This window comes from Hibiscus syriacus, unplaced genomic scaffold (assembly GCF_006381635.1).
Source record: "Hibiscus syriacus cultivar Baekdansim isolate YM2019G1 unplaced genomic scaffold, ASM638163v2 tig00111164_pilon, whole genome shotgun sequence".
NCBI classification, from domain to species: domain Eukaryota; kingdom Viridiplantae; phylum Streptophyta; class Magnoliopsida; order Malvales; family Malvaceae; genus Hibiscus; species Hibiscus syriacus.
In genome coordinates, this window is record NW_024063007.1 from 389,830 (window position 1) to 416,257 (window position 26,428).

The window sequence follows — 26,428 nt, forward strand, 5'->3', positions numbered from 1 at the left end:
CTCCCACTTGAAGACTGATTTTAATCTGTCTTCACACCTCGATCAATGCAGCAGCATTTCTGGTCTTTTATTCTAGCATGCCAACTGAAGCTGAACACAACTTCAGTTTTTCTGTGGTCACCGTCTTTGTTAACATGTCTGCCGGATTTTGAGCTCCACTAATCTTTTCAAGTTTCAAAATCCCATCTTCCAGAAGAGACCGGATAAAATGATATCTCAATTGTATGTGCTTCGTCCTGGAATGAAAAGACGGATTCTTCGCTAGATGGATAGCACTTTGACTGTCGCAATACAAGACATTGTTTTCTTGTTTCTTGCCTAACTCTTCCAAGAAACTTTGGAGCCAGACCATCTCTTTGCTGGCTTCCGTAACAGCGACATATTCTGCTTCGGTTGTAGAGAGAGCAACTATCTTCTGTAGTTGAGACACCCAACTCACTGCGGTTCCTCCTAGAGTATAGACATACCCTGTAGTGCTTCTTCTGATGTCAACATTTCCGGCTAAGTCAGCATCTACATAGCCTGTCAGTATCGTATCTCCACCTTTGAAACAAAGTGCTTTGTTTGTGGTACCTCGCAGATATCTGAGGATCCATTTGACTGCTTTCCAGTGTATTTTGCCTGGATTATTCATGTACCTGCTAACAGCTCCCACTGCTTGAGCAATATCTGGTCTGGTACAAACCATGGCATACATCATACTTCCAATTGCTGAGGCATACGGCACCTTCACCATGTGTGCACGTTCTTCCTCCGTCTTTGGTGACTGTTCTTTGGAGAGTCTGAAATGAACACCTAAAGGTGTACTTACTGGTTTAGCATCTTGCATGTTGAACCTGGAGAGTACTTTGTTGATGTACTCAGCCTGTGATAACATCAAAGTCTCCGACTTTGTGTCTCTCTTGATCCTCATCCCAAGAATCTGCTTTGCAGCGCCCAGATCCTTCATAGCAAACTGCTTCGACAATTTTTGCTTCAAGTGTATAATCTCTTGCATGTCTGAGCCTGCAACGAGCATGTCATCAACGTACAATAATAAAATAATGAAGCTGTTGTCGAACCTCTTGATGTAGCAACAATGATCTGCTTGGCATCTGGTAAAACCACTGCTACCCATGAAACTATCAAACTTCTTGTACCACTGTCTAGGAGCTTGTTTTAAACCATACAAGCTCTTCTTCAACCTGCATACCAGGTTTTTCTTGCCTGCCTCTATGAAGCCTTCTGGCTGCCTCATATAGATTTCTTCCTCCAAATCACCATGAAGGAAAGCTGTCTTTACATCTAACTGCTCAAGATGTAAATTTTCTGCAGCTACAATTTTCAACACCAGTCTGATTGTAGACAGTTTCACGACTGGAGAGAAAATTTCATTGTAATCAATACCTTCTTTTTGCTGAAAGCCTTTGACAACCAATCTTGCTTTGTAACGTTTTCTCCCATCGTGCTCTTTTTTGATCCTGTAAATCCACTTGTTATGGAGCGCTCTCTTGCCTGGTGGTAATTCAGCTAATTCCCACGTCTGATTTGACATAAGCGAGTTCATCTCATCTTTCATGGAAGACTCCCACTTGACTGAATCCTCCACTTGCATTGCTTCATCATAACACTCTGGTTCACCATTGTCAGTCAGCAACAAGTAGTGTAAAGAAGGTGAATACCGTTGGGTTGGTTTAGGAATTCTGGAGGAGCGTCTCAGTTCTGGTGTGCCTGGTTCTTCCTCTTGAACTGCTTCAGGACTGATCTGAACATCATTTTCAGAAATCTCCTCGAACTCAGCAAATTCCTTTGTTTCAGCCTTGGTATTACTTGATTCTGCGGTTGACCTGTCTTTGTACATCACATTTTCATTGAAAATGACGTCTCTGCTTCTGATGATCTTTCGATTTTCGTAGTCCCAAAACCGGTAACCGAACTCATCACCGCCATAACCAACAAAGGCACATTTGTTGGACTTAGCATCAAGTTTACTTCTTTCAGCAGAGTCTATGTGTACATAAGAAATACAACCAAACACTCTTAAGTATGAAAGGTTTATTTCTTTCTTGCTCCAAGCTTCCTCTGGTATTCCGCCATCCAAAGGAACAGAGGGCCCACGGTTGATCAGGTAAGCTGCAGTGTTGATAGCTTCAGCCCATAGAAATTTGGGCAATCCGGCATGTATCCTCATGCTTCTAGCACGTTCATTCAGAGTTCTATTCATGCGCTCTGCTACGCCATTCTGCTGCGGTGTTATGGGAACTGTTTTCTCCATCTTAATCCCATTGTTTGCGCAGAAATCTCTGAATCTACTGTCTCTGTACTCTCCTCCATTGTCAGACCTCAACCTCTTGACTTTCAAACCAGTTTCATTTTCCACCATGGCCTTCCATTTTCTGAAGGTATCAAAGACTTCTGATTTCTTCTTCAGAAAATAAACCCACACCTTCCTTGTTGAATCATCGATGAAGGTGACATAATATAGTGAGCCTGCAAGAGATGGAACTGGGGATGGTCCCCATACATCAGTATGAATCAATTCTAACCTTTCTGCCTTGGGTGCCTTGCCAATCTTTGCAAAACTGACTTTCTTTTGTTTGCCAAAGATGCAATCCTCGCATAGTCCGACATCCACATTCTTTAGATCCGGCAGCTTCCCTTTTGACAGAAGTATCTTCATTCCTTTCTCGCTCATATGGCCAAGCCTTTGGTGCCATAGGTTTGATTTTCCATCAGCATCTGCTACTGCAATGATATTCTCTAAATTTGAGGTTACATAGAGAGTACCAGTCTTCTTACCACGAGCAATGACGAGTGCTCCTTTGGTAATCTTCCATTCACAACCTGAAAAGGTTGTACTATATCCTTCTCCATCAAGCTGTCCAACAGAAATCAGATTTCTTTTGAGGCCAGGAATATGTCTCACTCCTGTCAGCTTCCAGGTGGTCTGGTTTGGCAGCTTTAGTCGGATATCTCCTTTTCCGACGATCTTCAAGGTTTCATCATCAGCAAGATGAACCTTCCCAAAATCACCACTGATATAGTTCTCCATGATTTCTTGGCATGGGGTGGAGTGGAAAATGCCCCTGAATCCAAGATCCATGATTCAATCGGACTGTTGACGCTTAGAATCATGGCATCACCTGTCTCCTCTGTCACGTTGGCAGATTCCTGTGCACCGGTATCTTTCTTCAGTGCTCGGCAATCTCTTTTAAAGTGACCTTTCTTGCCACAATTATAACAGGTAAAATCTTTCTTTCCCGTTCTGGATTTTTCCCGTCTGGATTTGGATCTGCCACGATTTGAATTTCTTTCTGAAGTTCTCCCTCTGGACTCCGTGTGCAAGGCTGAGGAGGTTGATGCTTCACCCGATTCTCTCCGTCGAATTTCTTCGCTCAGTACCAGATCCCGAACATCGTCGAATTTCAATTTACTATTTCCCGACGAGCTGCTAACTGCTGTAACAGTAGCATTCCAACTGTCTGGTAGAGATGATAAGAGAATTAAAGCTCGAACTTCATCATCGAATTCAATTTCTACAGAACTCAACTGGGTTGTGATTGTGTTGAGTTCATTCAGGTGTTGAGCCACTGATGCCCCTTCCGTCATCCGCAAATTGAATAATCGCCTCATCAAGTGAACTTTGTTCGAGGCCGATGGCTTCTCATACATACTGGAGAGAGCTGCCATAAGACCTGCCGTGGTCTTTTCCTTTGCTATGTTGAAAGCAACATTTCGGGATAACGTCAGTCGGATAACTCCGAGGGCTTGTCTGTCGAGAAGAGCCCAATCTTCATCCTTCATGCCCTCTGGTTGCTTTCCTGAGAGGGGTTGATATAGATTTTTCTGGTACAGAAAATCTTCGATCTGCATCTTCCAAAAGCCAAAGTCCGCACCATCGAACTTTTCAATTTTCATCTTCCCTTCGTCTGCAGCCATCGCTCCCACTCGAATCTGGCTTCGTTTGGATCGTTTCTGACAATTTCTGCGAACCGCCGTGTATTAGAACACCTCCGTCGACAAACTCGTATCGCCGACCGAATTTCACTATTCACATGAATAGTAATGAATAGTAACCTCGCAGAAAATTGACAAAATTCACAACCAAAAGCTCTGATTACCAGTTGTTAGGAAATATAACGAGAACAAGTAATTTCCCTATTATAAAAAAAAAAAATTACAGCAGCCCCCCTTAGCAGCCCCCTTAGCAGCCCCCCTTAGCAGCCATGTGTTTTATTAATTTTCAACACTCGAGTAATTTTCGTTTTTGGAAAAGTTTTCTGAGATAGTTCCTTTGTTTTACCCCAGGTTCCTTGAGAAATTTCAACAGGACATACCGGGAAAGGGAGTGAAAAGACAATTGGAGATCCTCTGCAATGTATATGCTTTGCATCTTTTACACAAACATCTAGGAGATTTTGTTGCAACAGGCTGCATTACCCCGAAGCAAGGTGCACTAGCAAATGAACAGCTGCGATTTTTGTATGCTCAGGTTTGTTTCAATACTCCGATTTCGTTAACACGGTGCTCAGCTTTGGAAGGCTGCAGTGAATCCACTAAGTTCTAATCTCATTTTCTTCTCAGGTCCGTCCAAATGCCATTGCCCTTGTCGATGCATTCAATTACACTGACCACTACCTTGGCTCGATCCTCGGTTGCTACGACGGAAACGTCTATCAAAAACTCTATCAGGAAGCATGGAAGGATCCTCTGAACGATACGGTCGTGCCGGATGGTTACCTTGAGTATATTCGGCCAATATTGAAGCAGCAAATTCGCACTGCAAGACTGTGATGAACAAAGTAGCAAGCCGTTTAGAAACGTATATTAGGCCATTAAAGTGATGAGATATCGACCACCCGAGAGTCCAAGGGCAGGTTCACTGCTCTAGGCAACCTTCTGTTTCTACGATCTCTTGGATTATGGCATTAGATATACTACAGCCATAAAATTATGGAATTTTAGATATATTAGTCTTAAAATCGTGGGAGGTATTAAGGACATTTTTTTACCCACGCGAGTAGTTCCCCTGGTAAGCTCATTATATATTTAAGTGTTCTTGGAATTCAAAGCAACTTACGAGTATTGTTTATTTGAATAAATCCACAATCGATTGTTAAGTGCGATTAACTTTAAATACGTACCTTAAATTCAAAGTAACTGTTGTAAAAGTAGAGCTTCAGGTAAACTAAGGGGTAGTCAGTTAATCTTAATGGTGAACAAAATTCGTTTTATTAAAAAAAATTATATAATTCAATTTTAAGTTGATGCTACAGTTAACATTAACTTATCGAAAAGAAAATTAGGCTTTAGTTTATATTGTACTGTAGTCTCTTTTTGTCGTCTTTCGATGAATTTTCGAGCGAAAAGATCATTTAATTATTGCTCTTCTCATTTTATTATTATTTAAATTCGTCTAAAAATCTTTCTATATCTTCAAATTGTTAGTAAATCTTAATTAAAATTAAAATTTAAAATTTTTTGATCTATCACTATCAATTATCAGATCAACTTGAACTTAAATTATATTAATTTTCTAGTCAAATAGATTCTTCTCATTATTTGGATTAATTGACGATTGTTTTGTTAATTAAAAATTTGGTATTGACGGTAGCTGTAAATTTAGAGCCTTATGATTTTCTTTGGGAGGAAGATTTTAATGTGTCCTGTTAGTATTTTTTAACAACATTGATCATAATAAAAATAAAATAAAAGTTTAACAACTGTAATAAAAATTTTAAAAGTTTAGTAGCCAACATAAAAACACCTAAACTAGTTTAATGGTCATTAATACAGTTTACTCGGTATATAATTAACTTAAAGTTTAGTTTAAAATATTTAATATGTATATAAAAATTATTAAAAAGAAACAGAATGTAAAAGAGGGGATAAAAGTATATAATTACCCTTTTCAATGTATTAAAAATATATTATGTTTAACCTATGCTTATATTAAAATATATTAAAATATATAATTTTATTTAAAAATAATTAAAATAACTTAATAACTACTTAAAAATTTCAGTTTTATTAATTGTAAATATTGCATAAAAAGTAAAAAAAAAATAGAATAATAAATTAATTAATGGACAATTCATAATTCTAACTGTCGAAAATCTTTCACTGAAACTGCTCTCAACTTAACGTTAGAAACAACCTATTATTTTACTTCATCTCATTACATATAGGGTCAGTTAATTTTTTTATATTCGTCTTATCGAAACTTCTCCATCCAAAAGACCCCATGCCTTAACAACGCGCCACGTTTCCTTCTCCCTTTTATTTGAAATAAAAAAACTCAAAAATCAAAAACCCTTTCTCTGTATCTCTTTTCTGAGCAAAGCAAAAACCCTAATCTCTTCATTTTGTTTACCGTCAAATTTTATAATGCTCCCTCACTCCTACGCCGTCAATTCCCTTTCCCGATCCCAAGAACTCGCCTCCGCAATCCTCGCCTCCGCCGCCCCCTCCCAGATCTCCGCCACCTGCGCCTCCGTCGATTCCTTCCTACAATCGCATACACCAGATCAGTCTCGCCATTTCTTCTCCATCACCTTCCCCACCCTAATTTGCAAGCTCTTCGGCTTCGATGACGTCACGCCACCACCCCCACATCCACCGACTCAGAAACCCCAGCTTCCCCAGTCCAATGGCTGGATCGAACTTGCCTCCCAATCTAATCACGCGGATTTATCCTCTAAAATATTCTCCCTCCTTTCCCCGAATGGAACCTTGATGAACTCAATTTCAGCCGTTGATAGACTTTCCCTCGTCAAATACGTTTTCCCTGTTGAACGGCTCCCTGAGTGGGTCCGGTTCATGTTGTCGAACGAAAAATATTGCCGGGTTATATCCGATTTGTGCCCTTTCTTTAAAGGTAAAATCAAAGAAGATACGGTTAAGGGCTCTTTATGTCAAATTCAACTGAATGTTTTCGAATACTATCTGTTTTGGTTCGCTTATTATCCCGTTTGTAAAGGCAACGGTGAGAACTTGGACTCGAACACTGTAAAAAGAAGAAGTAAGTTTAGGTTAGAGAACTGGACACGCTCAATTCCGGGGTTTTCAGGGTCAATTAAGCGTGAAATGGAGCAAAAATATGAGAGTAATCTGTATATACAGCTTTTATTAGCTTATCTTCGTGCATTTGTGCCTATATTTGATTTGGGTGCTCACCAACCCTATCGTAGTTCAATTTTGAATCACTCTTTGAAGTGTGATGGTTCTGTTATATTCGTGCCGAGCTTTTGGTCAAGATTTTCGTGCAGTATTGGTTGGTTGATAATGATTTTTCTCCATTGCCTGTTAATGTATGCAAATCTTTTGGTGTGTCGTTTCCATTTAGGTCAGTGTTGGGGGAGATCCCACCAACAAGCGGGCTGGGTGAGGTGGTGAAGTTGTTTGTGAAATACTTGAATTTGAGCTCAGTGATAAGTATGGATGGGTTTGACAATATTGAGTATAATGAAAGTCCAAGTTGGAGGATTTCTGGTGGTTTTGATGGTGGGATGCCAAGGGACTTTGTTTCCTTGTCACCTTCTGTGTGTTCCGTTGGCTCTTGGAACTCCTGGATACAAAGGCCATTGTATAGGTTTATATTGAGAACATTCTTATTCTCTCCTGTGGGAACTTCAATAAAGAATATATCCCAGGTGTTCTCTGTATGGGTTAGTTATATGGAGCCTTGGACAATCAGCTTGGATGATTTTGCAGAGCTTGAAGCGGTTGTCAATGGAACAAGTATGGATGTGAGGAATCAGGAAACAGAGACTCAAATTTCTGGATATTCTCCGGTATGGCAAGCTTTTGTGTTGTCTAATTTTCTATACTACAGTTCACTGGTTATGCATTTCGTTGGGTTTGCACACAAGTTCCTTCATACAAATCCGAAAGTAATATCCCAGATGGTATTGAAGGTTTGCTTCTTAACTGTAGCATTTTTACTTCGATTAAGTGAATTTTCTGTCAATTCTTTTTTATGGTTGTACAATAAAAGCTCCTCTAGGCACCACTAGGTGCCCGATGAAATGTGCCTCACCCGAAAGGGTCTAAGGTGCAATGATTAAATGTCTAGGACCATACCTTGATAGCACTGGTATTATCATGTATAGAGGGTACCGTACTAGATTAGGAGCTATGGTTATTTCATGTGGGCTCTTTCCTTTTGGTTATCCCGTTCATGTCTTATTGCTATTGTATAACTTTCCTATCATTTCCAATCATGGTTGAGTATCCTTTTATAGGCTATCAACAGTGTGTTGGTAAGGTTTAGATAACAAGTGAAGTATTGAGCTGAATGCTGAACTAAGGTAGACAATACTGTACACTTGGTAGTGATTGTTGGTGTATGTGCCTAGGTTTTCTTATGATTTAAGATAGATTGCCGTCTTCTAATATCTTTTATTTTCTATTTTTCTTATAAGATATTTTTCATTCTTTCTCTTGTTTTACAGGTTATAAGTTTGCTGACATCCTCTAAAGAGCTGGTTGATCTTATAAAGAATGTTCATTATAAACAAGGTGGATCAAGCAAGTCAGCCCTCAATGGCCTGTATAGATTTGTACCTTCAATTCGTGAACAATTGAAGGTAGATTACTGACCGGATCCCTCCATGCTTTTTTCCTCTTGCTTATCAATTTCAGCAAATAGGGGTTCATAAGTGGAAGTCCCAATCTATGGGTTTTATTTTTTTTTAATTTTTAATTTGATTTATGGTTTCCCAATAGTTTCTGATGTGGTTCTTTGGCTGTTCCCTTAACTTTTTTTTTTTTGAGACTGAGCATATATGCACTATTGTCTGACCTTTGTCTGGTGTTGTTAGGACTGGGAGGATGGTTTATGTGAAAGTGATGCTGATGGATCTTTCTTACATGAGAATTGGAACAAAGATCTAAAACTCTTTAGTGATGGGGAAGATGGGGGACAACGACTACTTCAGGTTTTTGTAACTTCTAATATTGTAATTGTAAAGCTGCAATTGCACTTTCTATAATATATCCCTATACCTGTCGTCATCCGCTGTCAATGATTTTGTTCGTGCAGTTGTTTATATTTCGTGTAGAAGCTGAGTTGCAAGGTGATGATATGGTACATGCAGTAATAGATTCATTAAAAGAAAAGGTGAGCTACTTGTTTGGTGGCTCTATGGTGAAGCCAATTCCAATTTCACCTGAACTGAGACAGTCTCAACAAATCCGTGATGAACTCTTCAAACCCAAAAGAGTTGGCAACCAAACCTCAGCTAATGTCACATACAGGGGTGAGTGGATGAAGCGCCCAATCTCTGATGATGAGGTTGCATGGCTTGCAAAGTTGTTTATTTGGTTATCCAGTTGGTTGAACGAAAGCCTTGGACTAAACCGACCGGAAGATAATGATGTTGTTCATAAGTGGTCCTATGTGGATCTCCCAGGTGATGCAGTAAACCTGAGCAGACCAGGTGAGACCGCAAAAACACTGGTTTGCTTAATTGGTTCATGGCTATTAACGATGGGTACAACAACAACGAGATTAATGAGAAAACACGGTTTAAGGATAAATCTTAGGGTCTTGGCTTCCAAGAAGGTGGTGACGTTGTTGCTCTTGTTTGTTGTATATATAGTGAAGAAAGCTTTTGGATTGTGTCATTGATATTGTAAATAAATCAAACACAACAATCGGGAGAAATGGTTTTTTCTCCCCTCACTTTTTTTGGGTTTGATCCCCTCTTTTGTGTTCAAAGCAAAGAAAGAAAATTTTCAAATCCCTTTGTATTCTCTTTACTTTTTTTGTATTCGCTTTGTATTCGGCTTGTACGCTAAAGTTTTTTAGGGGATAAAGGAAATGAAAAGAAGAAAAATGCAATACCAAGTCAAATGGACCAGTTATCTGCTTGCTTTGATATCAATGGTGAAGTTTACTATGACATGTTTAACTCCAAATCTCTTGCACTGATGAAATCAATGATACGGGAGGGCAAATTCAGAATTCTTTTAAGGTGGCCAAATGGACCAGTATTCTTTTTATGGTACTAATTTAAAATTTCATAAATTCTCAAGGGGTATAAAGATTTTTTTTTTTTTTTTTCATTTTGCGGGGTCAAGGCCGGTTTCGCCTTTGCCGATAAGATGCACGGTAATGTTTGGCTTTTACGTTTCGAGTTTAAATTTCATTGAATTCATATCTTAAGGTATGATCGTAAGAACATATAATGATTAGGGTAAATTTATGCACTTATAAAAAAATAATTTTAAAAATATGTTTAATTAGTAGAGTATAATTATATGAAAGAAATTCGATTTTGAGAAATTATTTAACAATTACTATTTATATTATATATTTAATTCAAATTAAATGGTACAAGTCAACTTAACGTTAATACAGTTGAGAATAAATTAAGGATTTTGTAAATTAAGATTTGACTTTTAAAAAATCTCATTAAATTTATAAAATTTTCAATATATTTTAAGCGTAAAGTATATAAATGGTTCCCAACTATAGAGTGTTACTTTGTTAAGTCAATTGATTAATAAAAATTATAAAATGGTCTCCTGGCTATAGAATATTTTTTTGTTGAGTTCCTTGACTATTAAAAGTTACAAAATGGTCACTTGATTATTCATATGTTTTAAACTCATCTTTTTTCGTTAAAAAATCAATAGTTGTTTGAGTTAGACGTTAACATGTCGACTAAAATACGAAAAAATCATTTTTTAATGATGTATACCAGTACTCTCGTTGCTTTTAAGCATTGTCTCAACGACATAATGTAAACAGGGAGTTGATACATAAAATACAACTCAAACGATTTTGGGATCATATTTTATCATATCACAATCAACATGTTAATACCCTACTTAGATGGTTATAAATTTTTTATCGAAAAATGACTAGTTTGGAACATATGAATATTTGGGTGATCATTTTATAACTTTTAATAGTCGAAGGACTCAATAAAGTAGTGTCCTGTAGTTAGAGGATCATTTTGTAATTTTTAATAGTCGAGGGATTCAACAAAATAATACCTATAGTTGGGGATCATTTATGTACTTTACCCTATTTTTAATTAGATTTTTTTTAAAATTTTCCCATTAAGTCTATATTTTTTTAAAAAATAATTAGATGTCTAATTTTTCTTTTATTGTTTTTACTTAAGCCACTCTTAAGAAATTCAATTGGACTTCTAAAATTCTTTAAGATTTTTATCTTTTCATATTTTTGTAATATATTAAAGAAATTAATTAAAAATTACTACTTAAAAATTGAATAAAAAATAATAAATTTAAAAATAATAAAATTGAAGTAGATAATCCGACGCGGCTATGAGAAGCTTCTCTTGCTATAGTGAAAAACAATTTTGAAACACGTAGAGACTTAAAGCTTCGACCAATAACATGACACCATGTCATCAAGATACTGTATAGACCATATCAAATTTAAAATGACTAAAAAACCATCGAGTAATACTTTTCGTCCCGCATAGTTCATCCTACAATGTCAGAATTTGTCAAGGCCAATTACGTAACTTAAGTCTTCACCTATTTAATTCCCAGATCGCGTACTTTTAAAGAACAAACGCAGAGCAAATAATTTCCTAATTTTTTTATTTATTTTTCCTTTATGAATTTTTGTGATTAAACTGTTGAAGTCGGATTAAATCTCGAAATCGAAGTATTTAACTTCAAATTCGAGACCTCGTCGTCCATGGCCGCCCCCTTTTTTTCCACTCCTTTTCAACCCTACGTGTATCAGGTAACATTCTTTAAAAAAATTCTTCGTACTCTCAAGTCTTGCACTGAATTTTTGTTTGTTTCATGAGTAAAAGGGTAAAATCACAAGGAAATTGAATTTTGCTTCTTGGAAAAGTGTCGTGAAATTTTAATGGAATTTAGGCTTTACTTTTGCATTTGATCTCTCATTGTTGAAGAATTTTAATTGGGATTTCCTTAAATAGAGTTGACTTTGATTCCGTTATCTTGAAATTGATCCGTTTATAATCAATTTGTAAACAAACTTGTATAGAATGCTGTGATCAGAGTGTGAGAGTAGCTAGTTCGAATGCCAAATTGGGGAAACAGTTTCCCGATGAAACTAGAATGATAATGTTGTGTTGTTTAAATATCTCAGCGTGTATATTTATTTACGTCATAATCTCTTGTTGGTATAAAATCATTTAGAGTCCGCAAGATGCTGTGACCGCATTTCAGATATTGGGTGGTGAAGCTCAAATAGTTCAGGTACTTCCTGATTTTTATCGAAGAATTTTCTTTTAGTTTAAGCATTTGACCTCATACCAACGATTATGATTTTTTTTAACTTTGGTGATGGTTCTTTCATTTACCAGATAATGCTGATGCCACAAGAAAAGGTTATTGCAAAACCCGGTAGGTTATTTAGTCTCTATTGGATTTCTTGGTTGGGTTAACACTACTATATTTGTATGTTTTAGTATAGGAAGATGGTCTTGATGCAGGATATCGTCATAATTCTAGTACTTCTTTGTGATCATAAGCTAATGTTCTTGGTAAAATTATGAATGGTGAGGCCTTCTGGATATTATAATAAGTAAATTGTTGGATGCTAGGCTAGGTGTTCAGCATATATTCTGGAATGCTACAAATTTCTAATGCCAAGAATATCTTGTAGTACAAATAGTGACTAGAAGTGTCAAAAGTTCAAAAAATGGAGAAGTCACTTTACTATCAATTAAATTATCTATGTGTATTCTATCGATTTTGCTTATAATTAAGATCACATTAGATCCTCTGCAGAAGATCAATAAGGAGAACTGCTTAATCGATAAGATGATTGGCTCGAAGCATTCTGTTAGTTATTGCTTGTTATCATGCAGACATTAATTCTTCTAAAGTTGACCTGGAATGTAACAAAATGCAGGTTCCATGTGCTTCATGTCTGGGTCCATTGAAATGGAAAATACTTATGTCCCAGAAAATGAGGTAGGCATGTGGCATTGGCTTTTTGGGAAGAGTATAACTAGTATTGCTCTTTGCAATAATGGTCCAAACGATGGATTTGTTGGCATTGCTGCACCTTCTCTTGCAAGGGTTCTTCCGGTTTGTGTTTCAAACTCAAAATTTTTATATACATATTTATAGCACATGTCAAGCTTGAGTACTTCATGATCCCAAATTGCTGTTTTGTTATCGCTAACTATGAGTTATATGTTGTTCCTGGTTTGTGTTTACTTTGACAGATCGATTTAGCAATGTTTGGTGGAGTGCTTTTATGTCAGGTAGCTGACTTGTTCATGGAAATTCATTTTTTCTGCAAATTGAGCTTTGTTTTTCATTGCATTAGCTGGAATCTTTATGTCATCTTGTAAGCTTGTTTTGTAGCCAGATGCATTTCTTTGCTCTATCAATGATGTGAAGGTTAATAATACAGTTGATCAGCGGCCACGGAATGTTGTAACCGGTGTAGAGGTGATGTAATGATAAATTAATTTTTTATCATTTTCCCTTCTTCTCTTAGATTCATACACTTGCTGCGTTCAAAGATCTTTATCAGTTTTTCTGTTTCTTTGGTTTATTCCTCAGTTTTCTAAGCTTTGTGTATCTGTGAATTTGATGGATGTGTTACTGGCATAAACAGGGATTTCTGAGACAGAAGATATCTGGCCAGGGGCTTGCATTTATCCTTGCTGGTGGATCTGGTATGTATCTTTTCTTTTGTTCATCCTTTTATTGCCTTTTGAGTTGCTTGAGTTCAAAAGATAGCACGTTACAGGTCACTAAATAGCATGTTTTATTTTCCTTATTTTTCATATCTTTTGATCTCGTTGTTCTAAAGAGCATGGTTGCCAACCATTGATGATTGATAACATATTCCTCTTTCTAGTTGTTGCAATCTATTGAAATTATAAATTTATACACATAGGTAAACTGACCATTGGGATTCCGGGGGGGTCTTTCCTTTGCTAGTTGTGCAGAAAAATCTTGAGGTGGGGGAGGTATTGGCAGTTGATATCTCATGCATAGTGGCCCTTACTACATCCATCGACGTTCAAATCAAATACAATGGTCCAATAAGAAGAGCAGTCTTTGGGGTAAGCTGCTTTCAATTAATATTTTTACCCGCTCGATTAACGGTGGTTTAGGAGTTCTGGTGCATGTATGTTCCTTTTACAATTGCGTGCTTTCAGTTATCGTTGACGGTATATTTCTAATGACGAAAAATATTGATTACATATGGTAAGAAGTCGGGGCTTGTTTAAAAATGTACATTCCGAATCTTCTATTATGAGCACACTGTCACTGGTTGATAACACCCTACTTGCTCGATGCACGTGACTGGGATTTGCATATGCAGCCATTTAAATTTTGTGGTTCTTTCGATGCAACCTTGCAGGGGGACAATGTGGTTACAGCTGTTCTAACAGGACCCGGAATTGTATTCATCCAGAGTTTGCCATTTCATCGATTTTCACAGCGAATCGCAAGGTAAAAATCCAGTTGCACCATCCACAAAAGCTACTTGTTGAATCATAATTTCACTTTCCATGTCTTTTCTTTACTCCATTTTCACCAGCCACGAGGTTTTATTAACTAGGAGAGGATTCTGGTTTTGCAGGGCGGTTACATCTCCCAACATGAGAGAAAATCCAAAATTCTTCGTTCAGATAGGCATTTTCTTTTTTCTAGCCTATGTGGTGATTGTATCTTCCTTAATATTGACCGATGTGTGAGATTCTCTTTCCCTTTTTAATTTTCATCGACCAACTTATGATTCTTTTCCCTTTTTTTTAATTAAACTTATCACTCTTTGCTTTTTGGAAAGAAATGTAACTCTTGTTTTTGAATGATAACCCTCTTTTTATCTTATAGTTAAATTTGAACTGTATTGGGTTTTGTCCTCGTAATTTAATTTTAATGATTTTTTTAACTTTAGTTTTAATTTTGTTGATTTTAAACATAAAATGCAAATTTATTACAATTTACCATTCATTTATATGTCCGGTCATTTTTTGTGTGTCAAATTACGTAATAGGTAGTGAAATATATAATATTTATATAGTTCACGGTTATTATAATTAATAACTATTACTAAGAAATAAAATTTCTAATATACTAAAGTATGATATTATACTACAAAACACATTATGGTACAAATATATTAATAAATTAAAATTTTTATAATTTTAAAACTAAAACATGAAATTATACAAAATTTTGGTTAAGACTTATCTACACAATATAATTTTTTTTTAAGTTTTATGTGTTTTTAAGATAATTGTGAAAATAGACAGTTAAGATTTATCTTTTTATTTTTTTATGTGAATATCTATTCATACATATTATTAAATATTGACCGTCTATTTTCATTTATCAAAGTGTAAAATTTAAAATGTTTTAAATTGAATAAGTGGTTCATGTCTCATACAAAATAAGATGGATATAATATAAATAAGACATGTATCAAAGTTTATATAATATGAATGATTAGTTTATTAAAATTTATGTGAATATAAAGTATTTAAAAAAGATTGTGATATAATAAAATACACTATCGTACAATAAGACAAAGTTTTGAAAAAAAAAATTATAATTATTTAATATTTATTTTTATTAAAAAGATTATTTGTAACAAATATAAAAATTATGTGAAAATTTTAGCAGTTATTTTTAGTCTTTTGAAAAGGATGTAAAATTAGTAATCAATTAATTTTACTTGATGGAATTTGAGTAGTAGAAAATCAACATAAATTTTGTTTAAAATATTTAATTTTCATGATAAAATTATAATAAATGTAATCAATAATTCTATAAATATTTAATTTATTAATCATTTATATGTTATAAATTAAATTAAAATCCCTAATGAAGTAGGGTTAAACTCAAGTTATATAAGTTCTTAACTAATCCTTTTTTAATTATACTTTTTACTAACAAAATTATATGGCATATATTGTTGAGTCATCGATATAAAAAAATGAGAAGAGACTCTAAATTATCTAATCTTGAAATAAGTAAGACTAAAAGGTATGTAAATAAAAATTAGGAGTAAGGCTCAATTTAGTTAACTTTAAAACTAAGAGGAACTGTAACGTATTTAAACAAAAAATAAGTTAAGGCTCAATTTATCTAACTTTAAAATAGAAGGGACCTAAGAAGGAGTTAATCCCAAAACAATTGTGGGCCAGGGCCCATAGTTCCGTCCCCGGTAGCAAAGAGTTGTCTAGAGATCAGGAATTTGTTAGGAAGTGAGCACAGTGCCGATGTTTCGTCATTGAAGTCAAAATCGGTATGCGTTATTTTTTCCCCTAGCTTTGTTTTATTCTTGTTTGTCATGCGAGGAGGTATGCTACATGATTGTCAGCAATCAATTGTCTAGGATGCACCGGCTTGTAACGTAGGAATATAAGATTTTATTTTTTTATAGTGTCATTAAGTTTCAATAATTGGGATTCACTGGTTGTTTCGATCGCCTTTTTTTTTTATAGCTTTTATGCTTTTATTTTTGGTTATGAACACATGGTTCCATTTATTGATATTGAGAATTCAAGGAAGTGTATAAAACTTGGAACTTTCTATTCTGACCGGCTGTTTTAGCTCAGGCCTACTTTGAAGTTTCTCCATTTTCTTGGTTTTTCAGTCGAAAATTTTTATGGTAGTTTACACTGAAAAACGATAACCATATAGAGTTGGTCAGAGTTGCACAGTTTAAGCCTTGTATTTCTTGTTAGCGACATGAGAAATTAGATGACCCGTTGATGATGTATCATTTAATTATGTTTGTTTGTTGCAGAAGCCTATTCCACAAATGTCGGGCGGCGATCATCGCCGCAAGCATCACTGGCACCGATCAGAGAGGACCACACAAGAACGTTCCTTACGGGACGAAGCAACACCTCCCCGTCCTTCAAAGAGGAAATCTGACCAGCATCATGACCTTGAGTGTGATTATGATCGAAACTATGATGATCATGATCACGGTCGTTATCGCCATCACCATCACCATCTTCGCTCTGAGTCTTCCAAGCATGCACCTGAACCAGCACCCAAATTAACGTCCACGACTTCTACATCAGGAATGGATAAGAAGTCAAAGGCAAGCGTGTTTTCTCGCATTAGCTTTCCAGAAGAAGAAATTAGCATGAAGAAACGGAAGATATCTTCTGATGCACCGGCATCTTCTGGCCATCACAAACCATCCTCCAATGGATACGATTACAAGACGTCTTCGGTCTCTGCCAAGGCAGTTTCTGCTACTAGTGGCGGTGGGAGGAAGAGCAGTAGTGGCAATGCTGTAGAGTATGAGTCCAGTGATGATGATAGACATTTCAAAATGAAGCCGTCAAGGTACGAGTCATCGCCGCCACCATCAGCTGAGCGGGAAGAGGAACCACGGCAGCTATAGTAAACATAGAATTTAGAAGATGTAGGACTGTTTGTTACTCGAGCAGCGTTTGCTCGCTCTCGAAGAGCTATCGCATACTTTTGCGCCTTTGCACCAATATGCTGCTATTACGCCTAATGGAGAGATTTGTGGAGAAAATAATACAATTGTTTTTTATTCGTATTTTGCAATCCTCAATGATTTGAAAGTTGATGTTTTCTCATTAAGTATTATCATAATGTGTTCTTTCTTTTAAATAAATAGTGTTTTTTTTATTCAATCTTAATTCAAGTTGGAATGATATATATATATATAGATGTCATTCGAGTTTTAAAATTTTAAGAATATAATAATATTAAATATTTAGATTTGTGGTATGAATTTAACTTTTATTTAGACTGTTAAATCAATAAACGAAGATGATATGTGTCTAATTTAGAGTAGGGTAAATTCCAGGTCAGATTAACTAATTTAGATTAGATATTATACAGATTTATTATAAAGGTGTTCTTCTAAATCCTGTTTCATTATTAATAATTAAAATTTGAACTTTCAATCTTATTTAAAATATCTAATATTTTATTCTATTAAATTAGCGGGTTGTTGATAACAATTTACTGTTGATATTAAAATTATTATTAGACATATTTCATAAATATATATATTTAAAATGTCTAATTTAGAGTAGTGTAAATTTCAGGCCAAATCAACTAATTTAGATAGAATATTATACAGATTTATTAGGAAGGTGTTCTAAATCCTGTTTCATTATTAATAATTAAAATTTGAACTTCCAATCTTACTTCCAATCTTATTTAAAATATCTAATATTTTTATTCTATTAAATTAACTGATTATATAGAAGAAACTATTTGACAAATTGTTTGTCTAATTTACTTTGAAAGGCTCGCATTTTATTTAAGTCTCCCAAGACTAGAACTATAATAACAAAATGGACGGCCCAGTTTAGGGTATCCAATAAAGCTCGTTCTTTATAATAGATTATTTATTTTACCCGAAACCCTAGTATCCATCAACTCTATTCTCCTGCACAAGCGAAATCCTAGCCGCTCTGCTCAGCTCGCCAATGGGTACTCCTTCAAGCTCACTCTCTATCAATTTTTACTGGTTCTGGCTGCATATTTTCTCTGTACTTTCCTCTCAAGTATTTTTCTCACGTGTTTCACTTAACTACTTTCACATCTCCATTAAGGGATTGATTCTAATCTTATATATATATATATATATATATATATATATAATTTTTCAATAAGTTGAACCTTTTGTGATTTTCATTTTTGAGCTGGTAGCTATTGTTTCGTTTTGGTATTTTTGATATGTTCGTTTTTTCTCCAGATTTTTATGTTTTTTTCCTTATGTCACTGTTATGCTATGAAACATTTTATCGTTGCAGTGCAAAGCAATTGTATTTACAATTTCTTTAAAGTCTTTACCTTGCATTACTGTTTCTTTGGATTAAAGTGCGGGCTTTTACTTATGTAAATGATAAAATGTAGGGGCTTATAAGTACGTCTCGGAGCTATGGAGGAAGAAGCAGTCCGATGTGATGAGGTTTTTACAGAGGGTGAGGTGCTGGGAATACCGCCAGCATCCGGCAATTGTTAGGGTCAACCATCCTACTCGTCCCGACAAGGCACGCAGATTGGGTTACAAGGCCAAACAAGTAATGTCCAATTCAACATTTTCTGATGGCTTGTATTAGTTAGTTGCTTGCATCTTTTATTCCGTTCTAAATAACATATCGAGAATGCTAGCTTTAAAACTTGATTTTTGCTGAGGTCAAGCAATTATCCTCCACTTAATCAAGGAATTCTTCTTTAGATCACTTAGTTTGCGTCAAACAATTGGTCGCTTGCAAAAGACATTTGTTATTTCTAGGTGTTTTAATGAAATGGTATATTATTATATGTGAGCTTCTGAGACCTACTGGACTAAACAGATAGTGATTGTATACCCTTGGTTCCCTTTTGTGTTCGTATTAAATCGATTCGATTGTATGCTTGTATGTACTTTCTTTTCAAATGATTGCTTACGGAAATTTTGTGCATTCTTTGTCCAGGGTTATGTGGTTACCGTGTCCGTGTTAGGAGGGGTGGCCGCAAGAGGCCTGTTCCCAAGGGTATTGTGTACGGTAAGCCCACAAACCAGGGTGTCACCCAATTGAAGTTCCAGCGCAGCAAGCGTTCCGTTGCAGAGGAGCGTGCTGGTCGAAAATTGGGAGGTCTCAGGGTGGTTAACTCGTACTGGATCAATGAGGTATGTAGGGCTTGCTATATGTTTCTGTTTTGCCACAAAGCAACAAAATGGCTTGGCTCTAATTTCTTTCCGATTCTATCCTTCAGGATTCTACTTACAAGTACTTTGAGGTTATCTTGGTGGATGTTGCACACAATGCCATCCGCAATGACCCAAGAATTAATTGGATATGCAATCCAGTTCACAAGCACAGAGAACTTCGAGGACTCACATCTGCTGGAAAGAAAAACAGGGGTCTGCACGGCAAGGGTCATCTGCACCACAAGAACCGTCCTTCTCGCAGGGCAACCTGGAAGAGAAACAACACTCTTTCCCTTCGTCGCTACCGCTGAGTTAGTGTGTTCCTGGACGTTTTCCTGCTTCCCTTGGTTTTAGAAGTCGTCATGTTGAGTTACAAAATTTTCTAAGTTCTAAAGATTTTGAGTCTTTGAATATTACATGCAATTTGTTTTGTTTGAGATTCTATGAATCTCTTAAGTTGTTGCTACTTGCTTTTCAGAACAACTACTATCATTACGTCATATGCATATCTAGGGCCCTTATTTTCACTTTAATACCTTCTGATTTCATATTGGCTTGTCGCTGATTCGTTTTGTGACAATTACAATTTCATCTTCTTTCTTATTTAGAATAAGAGCAATAGGGGTGAAAAGTAAGCTTTAGACTTTACCATCAATATAGCCCCTCTTTCAGAAGTTGCAATGCCTGGCGGAAAGAGTCCTCGTTTTGATTAGAATACTTTAAGCATATTAGTTGATGAGCAACATGTTATGCCGACTTTATTTGATTATAATTCAGGCCGTTCACTTCCATCCGGTTCACTTCCTGGACATTAGACCTTATTACAATGCCGAATTAACGTCTCATAGACACTAAAACTAAAGCATAGTGATTTAGAAATTCTGTTAACTGTAACGAAACTGGAAGCATAGCACAAATAAACAAGGTTTTCATGTTTCTACTTTGACTGAAATTACCTTCTCTGTAATCCTTGAAGTTATGCTTCTAGCGGTATCAATCACTGAACTTGGTAGTCCCGCTACTTCTGCTAGTCGAAGACATAGCTTGCTACATGTCTCGGTCCATCATTGAGTTGAAACTGGGTAAAAATCAGAGTTCGAATCATCAAAAACATTATTTTAGGGCAAATATAGTATACCTAAATAAGATGGCCCAAGAAAGATGTTGATTGGTGCAAGTTTGGTCATTTGCTACACAAAAACTAAGGAAAAGTGCGTTGAGGGATAGCAGATGTTCACAGCAGCTCCTTGCTATTGCCAAACCATCAGAAGAAGAAGTAGCCCTCCCAAGTTCATCCATAACAATCAAACTCCTATATCATAAAAGCACATATAATTTTCAGTGCGTTGCATATACCAAGATGTTAATGACATCTGAAGATTCTTACCTTTGGGCGATATTCTGCATGATGAAGGCAGTTTCTTTCATCTCTGTCATAAACTGTATCACCGCAAACAACTAGATGTAGGGTAAGAAAAACACAATTTAACTTAAAGAAAACTGATTTTTTTCAGCTTGATGTTAAAAAACTTAATTTGTTTTGACCCGTAATTTCATAAACTTGATTTAAGTCGTAAAAATTTCAAATTCGGATCGAGTTATAAAATAGAATTCGATTAACTCAATTTTTAATAATTAGTGAATTGGTTTTGAAGTTTAGTCAAGTCTCTTAACTTTGCATATAATATGTATGTACGTATATCTTATATGGTCGCGGAAAATTACATAAATTAGAATCAAATAGTACCATAACATTATAAATGTTTACAACTAAATTTAAACAAAAATTTGAAAAATTCGACTTGACTCGAATCTCATAGACTCGACTCGAAAAAATTTCAAATAAAAGTTATAAAATAAAATGGTACGGAATGGACTAGAAAAGATAGAAGTATTTTGTGCTTGTTTAGATATGACATTGTAAGGACTAAAAATGAAAATAGTAACAATTTATCAGCATGTTAAGTGAATATTGAAGTTATAACGGAAGAAACAGTGCAGTTGCTATTAAACACTTGAGATAAACATATATCTTTGTTTATCGTCAATAGTGGAAGTAAGATGGTGGTATGAAAATATGGCTTAAATATTTGCAATTGTGAAGTTCAGATATTGTACCGTACTAGAGTTTGATTCAAGATTATCCATTGATCCATCCTTGTAATATACGATCAACTACTCTAATTGTTGCAAAGTGGGCTGGAACATAGCAGCCAATCTGAGTTAGAATAACTATGAGACACACTTGTTGAAGATAAGAGCTCTTTCCACTCCTGGTTGGAGAAAATTGATAGTCTAAATCTTAAACTAATAGATAGCAAGGGCTTTATTTAAAGCAAAACAAAAAAAGGATATTTACAATGACTTTGAATCTTAACGAGATGCAGTTTCCTAGAAAATTTCTTACATGTTTGGTCCCATTACAATAACCATATTTGATGCTTCAGAAAGGAAGATGATGTTGGGCTGCAACCAAAAGCATTTTAAAATATCTTAATGGTATCAAAGATCTTTAAGAAAACTCCATGGCACAGACAGTTCAATCATTAATATATGATAGCAGTGCTATTATCCAACTTCAATAAAGAATCTCATGAAAGCAGTAAAATTACTTCTAATTACTGTACAAAAGAATATACCACAAAATCAGTGTGTATGCTTTCTAGAATGGGGTGTCTTCCAGCGTCAATTGCTAGAGGGTTATTATCTGCGAGCAACTAATAACAATTAAATTTACCCTAATCAAACCTGGAACATGAAAAGAATACATATTAGGAATTGGAAAATAAAATACCAGTAAATCCTGGCCTAATATATCGGTCAAAAGGCTTGGTTGATATTGCATGCGCAAATGAATTAACAATCATATCTAAGAGGCACAGTACTTCAGCAATAAGTGCGAACAGAGAGATGTCCTCCCTTATGGCATCAACTAGGGCTGCAAATCACATAAAGTTAACATAAGTAATGAATGAAACAATTAAACCACTTCATAACATATAGAGAAGGTACCATATGTGAATCAAAATTTGAAAAGATAGTATGTTAACAGCATAAGCTTCAGCAGTCTTTAGTTAGGAAATTTGGGGGGGGGGGGGAATCTATTCAGGAAGACTGAATATGCCTTTCAAAAGTTTGATTGCATGCTCGATCCTCACAGGCAACCTTCTGTAATTATTAGGATAAAAAAGAACCTTTCTTGCCACACAATTCCGGCATTTTTAATTCAGTTAAGGTAGACAACTAGACATTTACAAAACCAAGTTTCAGAAGAATTCACATGATAAGATACAAATGGACAAGTAGAACGTGTCAGTGACATTGAAAATAAGCAGTCATGAGTCAACTACAAACCTTCCAAGCAAATTTCTGTTCTAACATAGCACTCAGCAGCCGCAGATTTGTTTCTGACATTCAACTGCAAATTATGCAATTTACATCGAGTAATCAAAGCATTTTTTAATACCCAGACAAGCTGATAAAAGTAAAACTGTTAAAAACAGTAGCATGCTGATATCGACAAACAAAATTTGGCTACATAGCAACAAAATCAATTGGTGCCCAGGTTTTGTTCTGATATAGACTAATCAATCAACCCAATAATTGTTTCCAATGAATACGCTCGCCAACACCGGTATATGCTCTTTTCTTTTTGGGGGATAAGTGAGAAAAATCTATATCAGACCATGAACTAAGATCAAACCACAACTATGGCATCCTTAAACAATACTTACAGAAGCAAGTTCCAAAGTTGAGCAATGTACATTGTTCCCATGCTTCACAACCTGATTTTCCATCACAAGCATACTAAAGTCTGAGATGATAGGAAATTCTCATTTACATCAATACGTGAAGTGATAGGAAGCTTGCCCTGAATGTCTTTATGTGGAATGCTAAAGTAAAAACCCTGTCAATTGTTAAATGGGATTTTCAGATTTGGACAGCTTGTATTCTTCCCGGTACTTGTTTGCAAGGTTATGTCTAGCTGTAAAGTCAAAATGAAATAGTAAGAATAGCCGTCTTGGAATGACAAAAATAAAACACAGAACGGAATTAGATATGGAGAAGAGGAGGGGGTAACCTTCGCTGGTATCACAAAAGGATCTCTTTTTTTTTTATAAGAACACAAAAGGATCTCTGTGCAATATCTAATAGTCCATCAATTCCAGCCTTGACAGCAAAACTGCTGTGTGCGAGCAACAAAAGGAACACGTGCGTGAAGCACATCTTCGTTAATCACCTCTCCAATTCTAAAAGGATAAAGCTTCCAGGAATTAGTAGCTTCATTTTATGCTTATATAGTTCTTTTTAACTGTTGAGTATGGGATTTACCAGATACCAATAAGAAAAATCGCCAGCAGTCAAGTAAATTCATGAACCTATGAGAGATGCTTATAATTAATTTCTTTCTTTTGTCTATCTATCTATATATTTTTTTAGTTATTCACTAGAGAAATTATGATCTGGAAGTCGATCTAGGGCAAGTATTCAGATCTATTATGGCATAGCCAAGAGACGCTCATGTACCTTAAATCTAAAACCTTTTTTGGATTTTACTTACACTGGTGTAAAAAACAAATTTTTGAGCAACTGGTGCAGCAAAACATTAATCAATAAACTGAATCATGTATAGCATATGACAAGTTATCATACATTCTCAAGAATGAAAAACTGTAATTTATGTTATCAAACAATCCCAATGTTAAGTTCTTAAGTTTTGAGGGGAATCCACAATCAACACGTGACCCTTGCCTCTAGTCCTGAGTTGCCTTTTTAATGAACATGAAATATTTTTTCCATTCTTCTTTTGGCTAATTAGCATTGGAGAACACATGGAAAACATATGAATGAACAATATTATCAGGCAAGGTTCTAAGTTGTCAGTTTAGGGCAATGAGCCATACCTCTTCTAATGCCTTGTAAACATTTGCAAGAGAAAACCACCGTGCATCGTTAAGCACCTAAGTTTTATCATTGCCACCAGTATATCAAAAGAAGTTCCAGAATCCAGCAAGAGCCCACTGGTGAAAGGGAGAAGAATATTACCTTGGACAGCAACGGCAAGACATCTAATACAGTTTTCAGAAGAACGATGCTTGATATCAATTTGGCTCTTCTTAGCATTGTCATACCTAAGACTTCATTTGTTATTTCTTTGGCTTGAAGCAGAAATGACAAAGTACCCTATCTGAATGAAGAGTATGAACAGGTCAGATTTTAGATTGTAGTCATAAAATCTACAAACTTCTAATAGTTTGATTAATCTTTATTTTTGGGGGCTATTCCGCCTCATAAAAGTTCCAACTTACCAGTCCCTTTGGGAACTTTCGCAAGATCTGAGAGAGTCCATAGAATAGCTGATCATTGCTCATCAACTCCTGGAATCAAGCACAAAAGAGATTATCTTTTGTTGTTCCAAAACAGATGTCGGTAGGTTGTGGCATTGTGCCTTAATGAATTTAAGCATTAGGGTTGGGCTAAAGCTCAAAAGGTGACTATGAAGAATATTTTATCCTACAAACTGAAATGAATATCCTAATTTCTATTTCAAAATGTCCTAACAGGAATTATCTACGACTGGAAATTTCAATCAATCAAAGGGAGGAAAAAAACTTGTCAGACAAGGCCCTAAGAAAGTAAGCATTACAATGTCTCTGAGTTGTGACTTGTGAGCATCAGAATGTGTGTCACACTAAAATAATATGGATAATAAAACAATAATATACCCCTATTTGCTTAAGCTCTTGCTCACACTTGTTCCTAAAACATGATGGAACCATTACCGAGCAGATCTGAATGGTTAAAAAAGGATTCATTCACCACAAGCAAGAGGTTGAAGAATGATGTTCTGGTGACTAAACTTGAAAACATTTAGTAATCATATCTTTTTATCTCATCATCATATAAGTGTGGAGAATAATGAAATAACAAAACTGAACAATGGAAGTAATTTTGGCATCACCTGTAAGTGCTTCTACAGTAAAAATATTCCAGTTGAAAACATAACGGTGCTTAAAAATTGCTGGTCTACATAGGGTACTCGTTTTAAAATCCTCAAGACTCGGGAGATATTGGAGAGGTCTATGAAAGTTAGTATAATCTTCTCATGCAGGTATAAAGTTAAAATAGCTCCAGAAGAGAAATCTGAGGAAAGCAAAAGGCAAGACTAACCACAATCCAGACGAGTATTGATAGTTTCAATATCTTTTAGAGGCTGCAAAAGATTGGCACGAAGAAGTCTAGTCCTGGAAAAGTTCAATATTTTTTGCATACAACAAAAAAATTAGGTGCTATCTAAAATCGTTTTCCATGATCACTAGAAGTTTTAAATACCACAAGGAAACTTTTAAAGTGGTGAAACAGTGCACGGATGGATTAAAAGTGAATAGAAACCTGAAACTGATGATAATGATTGAGAGATAAGCAACAGTTCACAAGATTACATGTCATTATCTGATTCTCAACATACCCTCCAATAGTTTTTTGTTGTGTTAAGCAAGTGGAACAAGCTTCTTTTCTTGGTAGTATGTAACACCCCAACCCGTATCCGACCCGGATCAGAGTCCGAGGTGTCACATTGACTTTTCAAAAACATTTTTCTTTACAAATTGGTTAAATTTTAAATCCATAATTCAAGAAAACGAATTTTTATATTAATTTAAAATCAATTGTTTTTACAAAACATATCAGAGCATATCCAATTCAAATATCTAAACTACATGCCAACTACATTCTATGTAACAAAATACATGTATTCAAATACATTTCTAATATGATCTTTTGGAAGGAAGAATCGACATGTCTTTCTTCCTACTC

General features: G+C 35.5%; 2 protein-coding genes and 2 pseudogenes across 2 annotated transcripts; 3 read left to right on the top strand and 1 right to left on the bottom strand.

Moving 5' to 3' along the window:
- Positions 1-6,311: 6,311 nt before the first annotated feature.
- On the top strand, positions 6,312-9,700 carry LOC120155119 (annotated as a pseudogene).
- Positions 9,701-11,532: 1,832 nt separating this feature from the next.
- On the top strand, positions 11,533-14,712 carry LOC120155128. The gene is made up of 10 exons (XM_039166696.1): positions 11,533-11,710; positions 12,136-12,195; positions 12,303-12,342; positions 12,854-13,032; positions 13,173-13,211; positions 13,315-13,401; positions 13,571-13,631; positions 13,900-14,024; positions 14,327-14,418; positions 14,549-14,712. Exons 1-10 carry the CDS (start codon positions 11,663-11,665, stop codon positions 14,661-14,663), a joined length of 846 nt encoding a protein of 281 aa, XP_039022627.1. The 5' UTR covers positions 11,533-11,662; the 3' UTR covers positions 14,664-14,712.
- A 3,599-nt stretch (positions 14,713-18,311) lies between these two features.
- Positions 18,312-20,139, top strand: LOC120155108 (60S ribosomal protein L15-1-like). The gene is made up of 4 exons (XM_039166675.1): positions 18,312-18,405; positions 18,832-18,997; positions 19,393-19,591; positions 19,678-20,139. The coding sequence occupies exons 1-4, from the start codon at positions 18,402-18,404 to the stop codon at positions 19,921-19,923; spliced, it is 615 nt and encodes a 204-aa protein (XP_039022606.1). The 5' UTR covers positions 18,312-18,401; the 3' UTR covers positions 19,924-20,139.
- A 124-nt stretch (positions 20,140-20,263) lies between these two features.
- LOC120155105 lies at positions 20,264-26,129 on the bottom strand (annotated as a pseudogene).
- Positions 26,130-26,428: the final 299 nt, after the last annotated feature.

Bases quoted from the DNA above. Each gene is read 5' to 3' on its own strand.
- LOC120155128 (XM_039166696.1), top strand. From the start codon at position 11,663: ATGGCCGCCCCCTTTTTTTCCACTCCTTTTCAACCCTACGTGTATCAG. The intron at 13,212-13,314 runs GTAGCTGACTTG...CTTGTTTTGTAG, and splicing joins GTGGAGTGCTTTTATGTCAG to CCAGATGCATTTCTTTGCTC. The intron at 13,402-13,570 runs GTGATGTAATGA...TGGCATAAACAG, and splicing joins ATGTTGTAACCGGTGTAGAG to GGATTTCTGAGACAGAAGAT.
- LOC120155108 (XM_039166675.1), top strand. The intron at 18,998-19,392 runs AGTAATGTCCAA...CATTCTTTGTCC, and splicing joins TTGGGTTACAAGGCCAAACA to AGGGTTATGTGGTTACCGTG. The intron at 19,592-19,677 runs GTATGTAGGGCT...TCTATCCTTCAG, and splicing joins ACTCGTACTGGATCAATGAG to GATTCTACTTACAAGTACTT.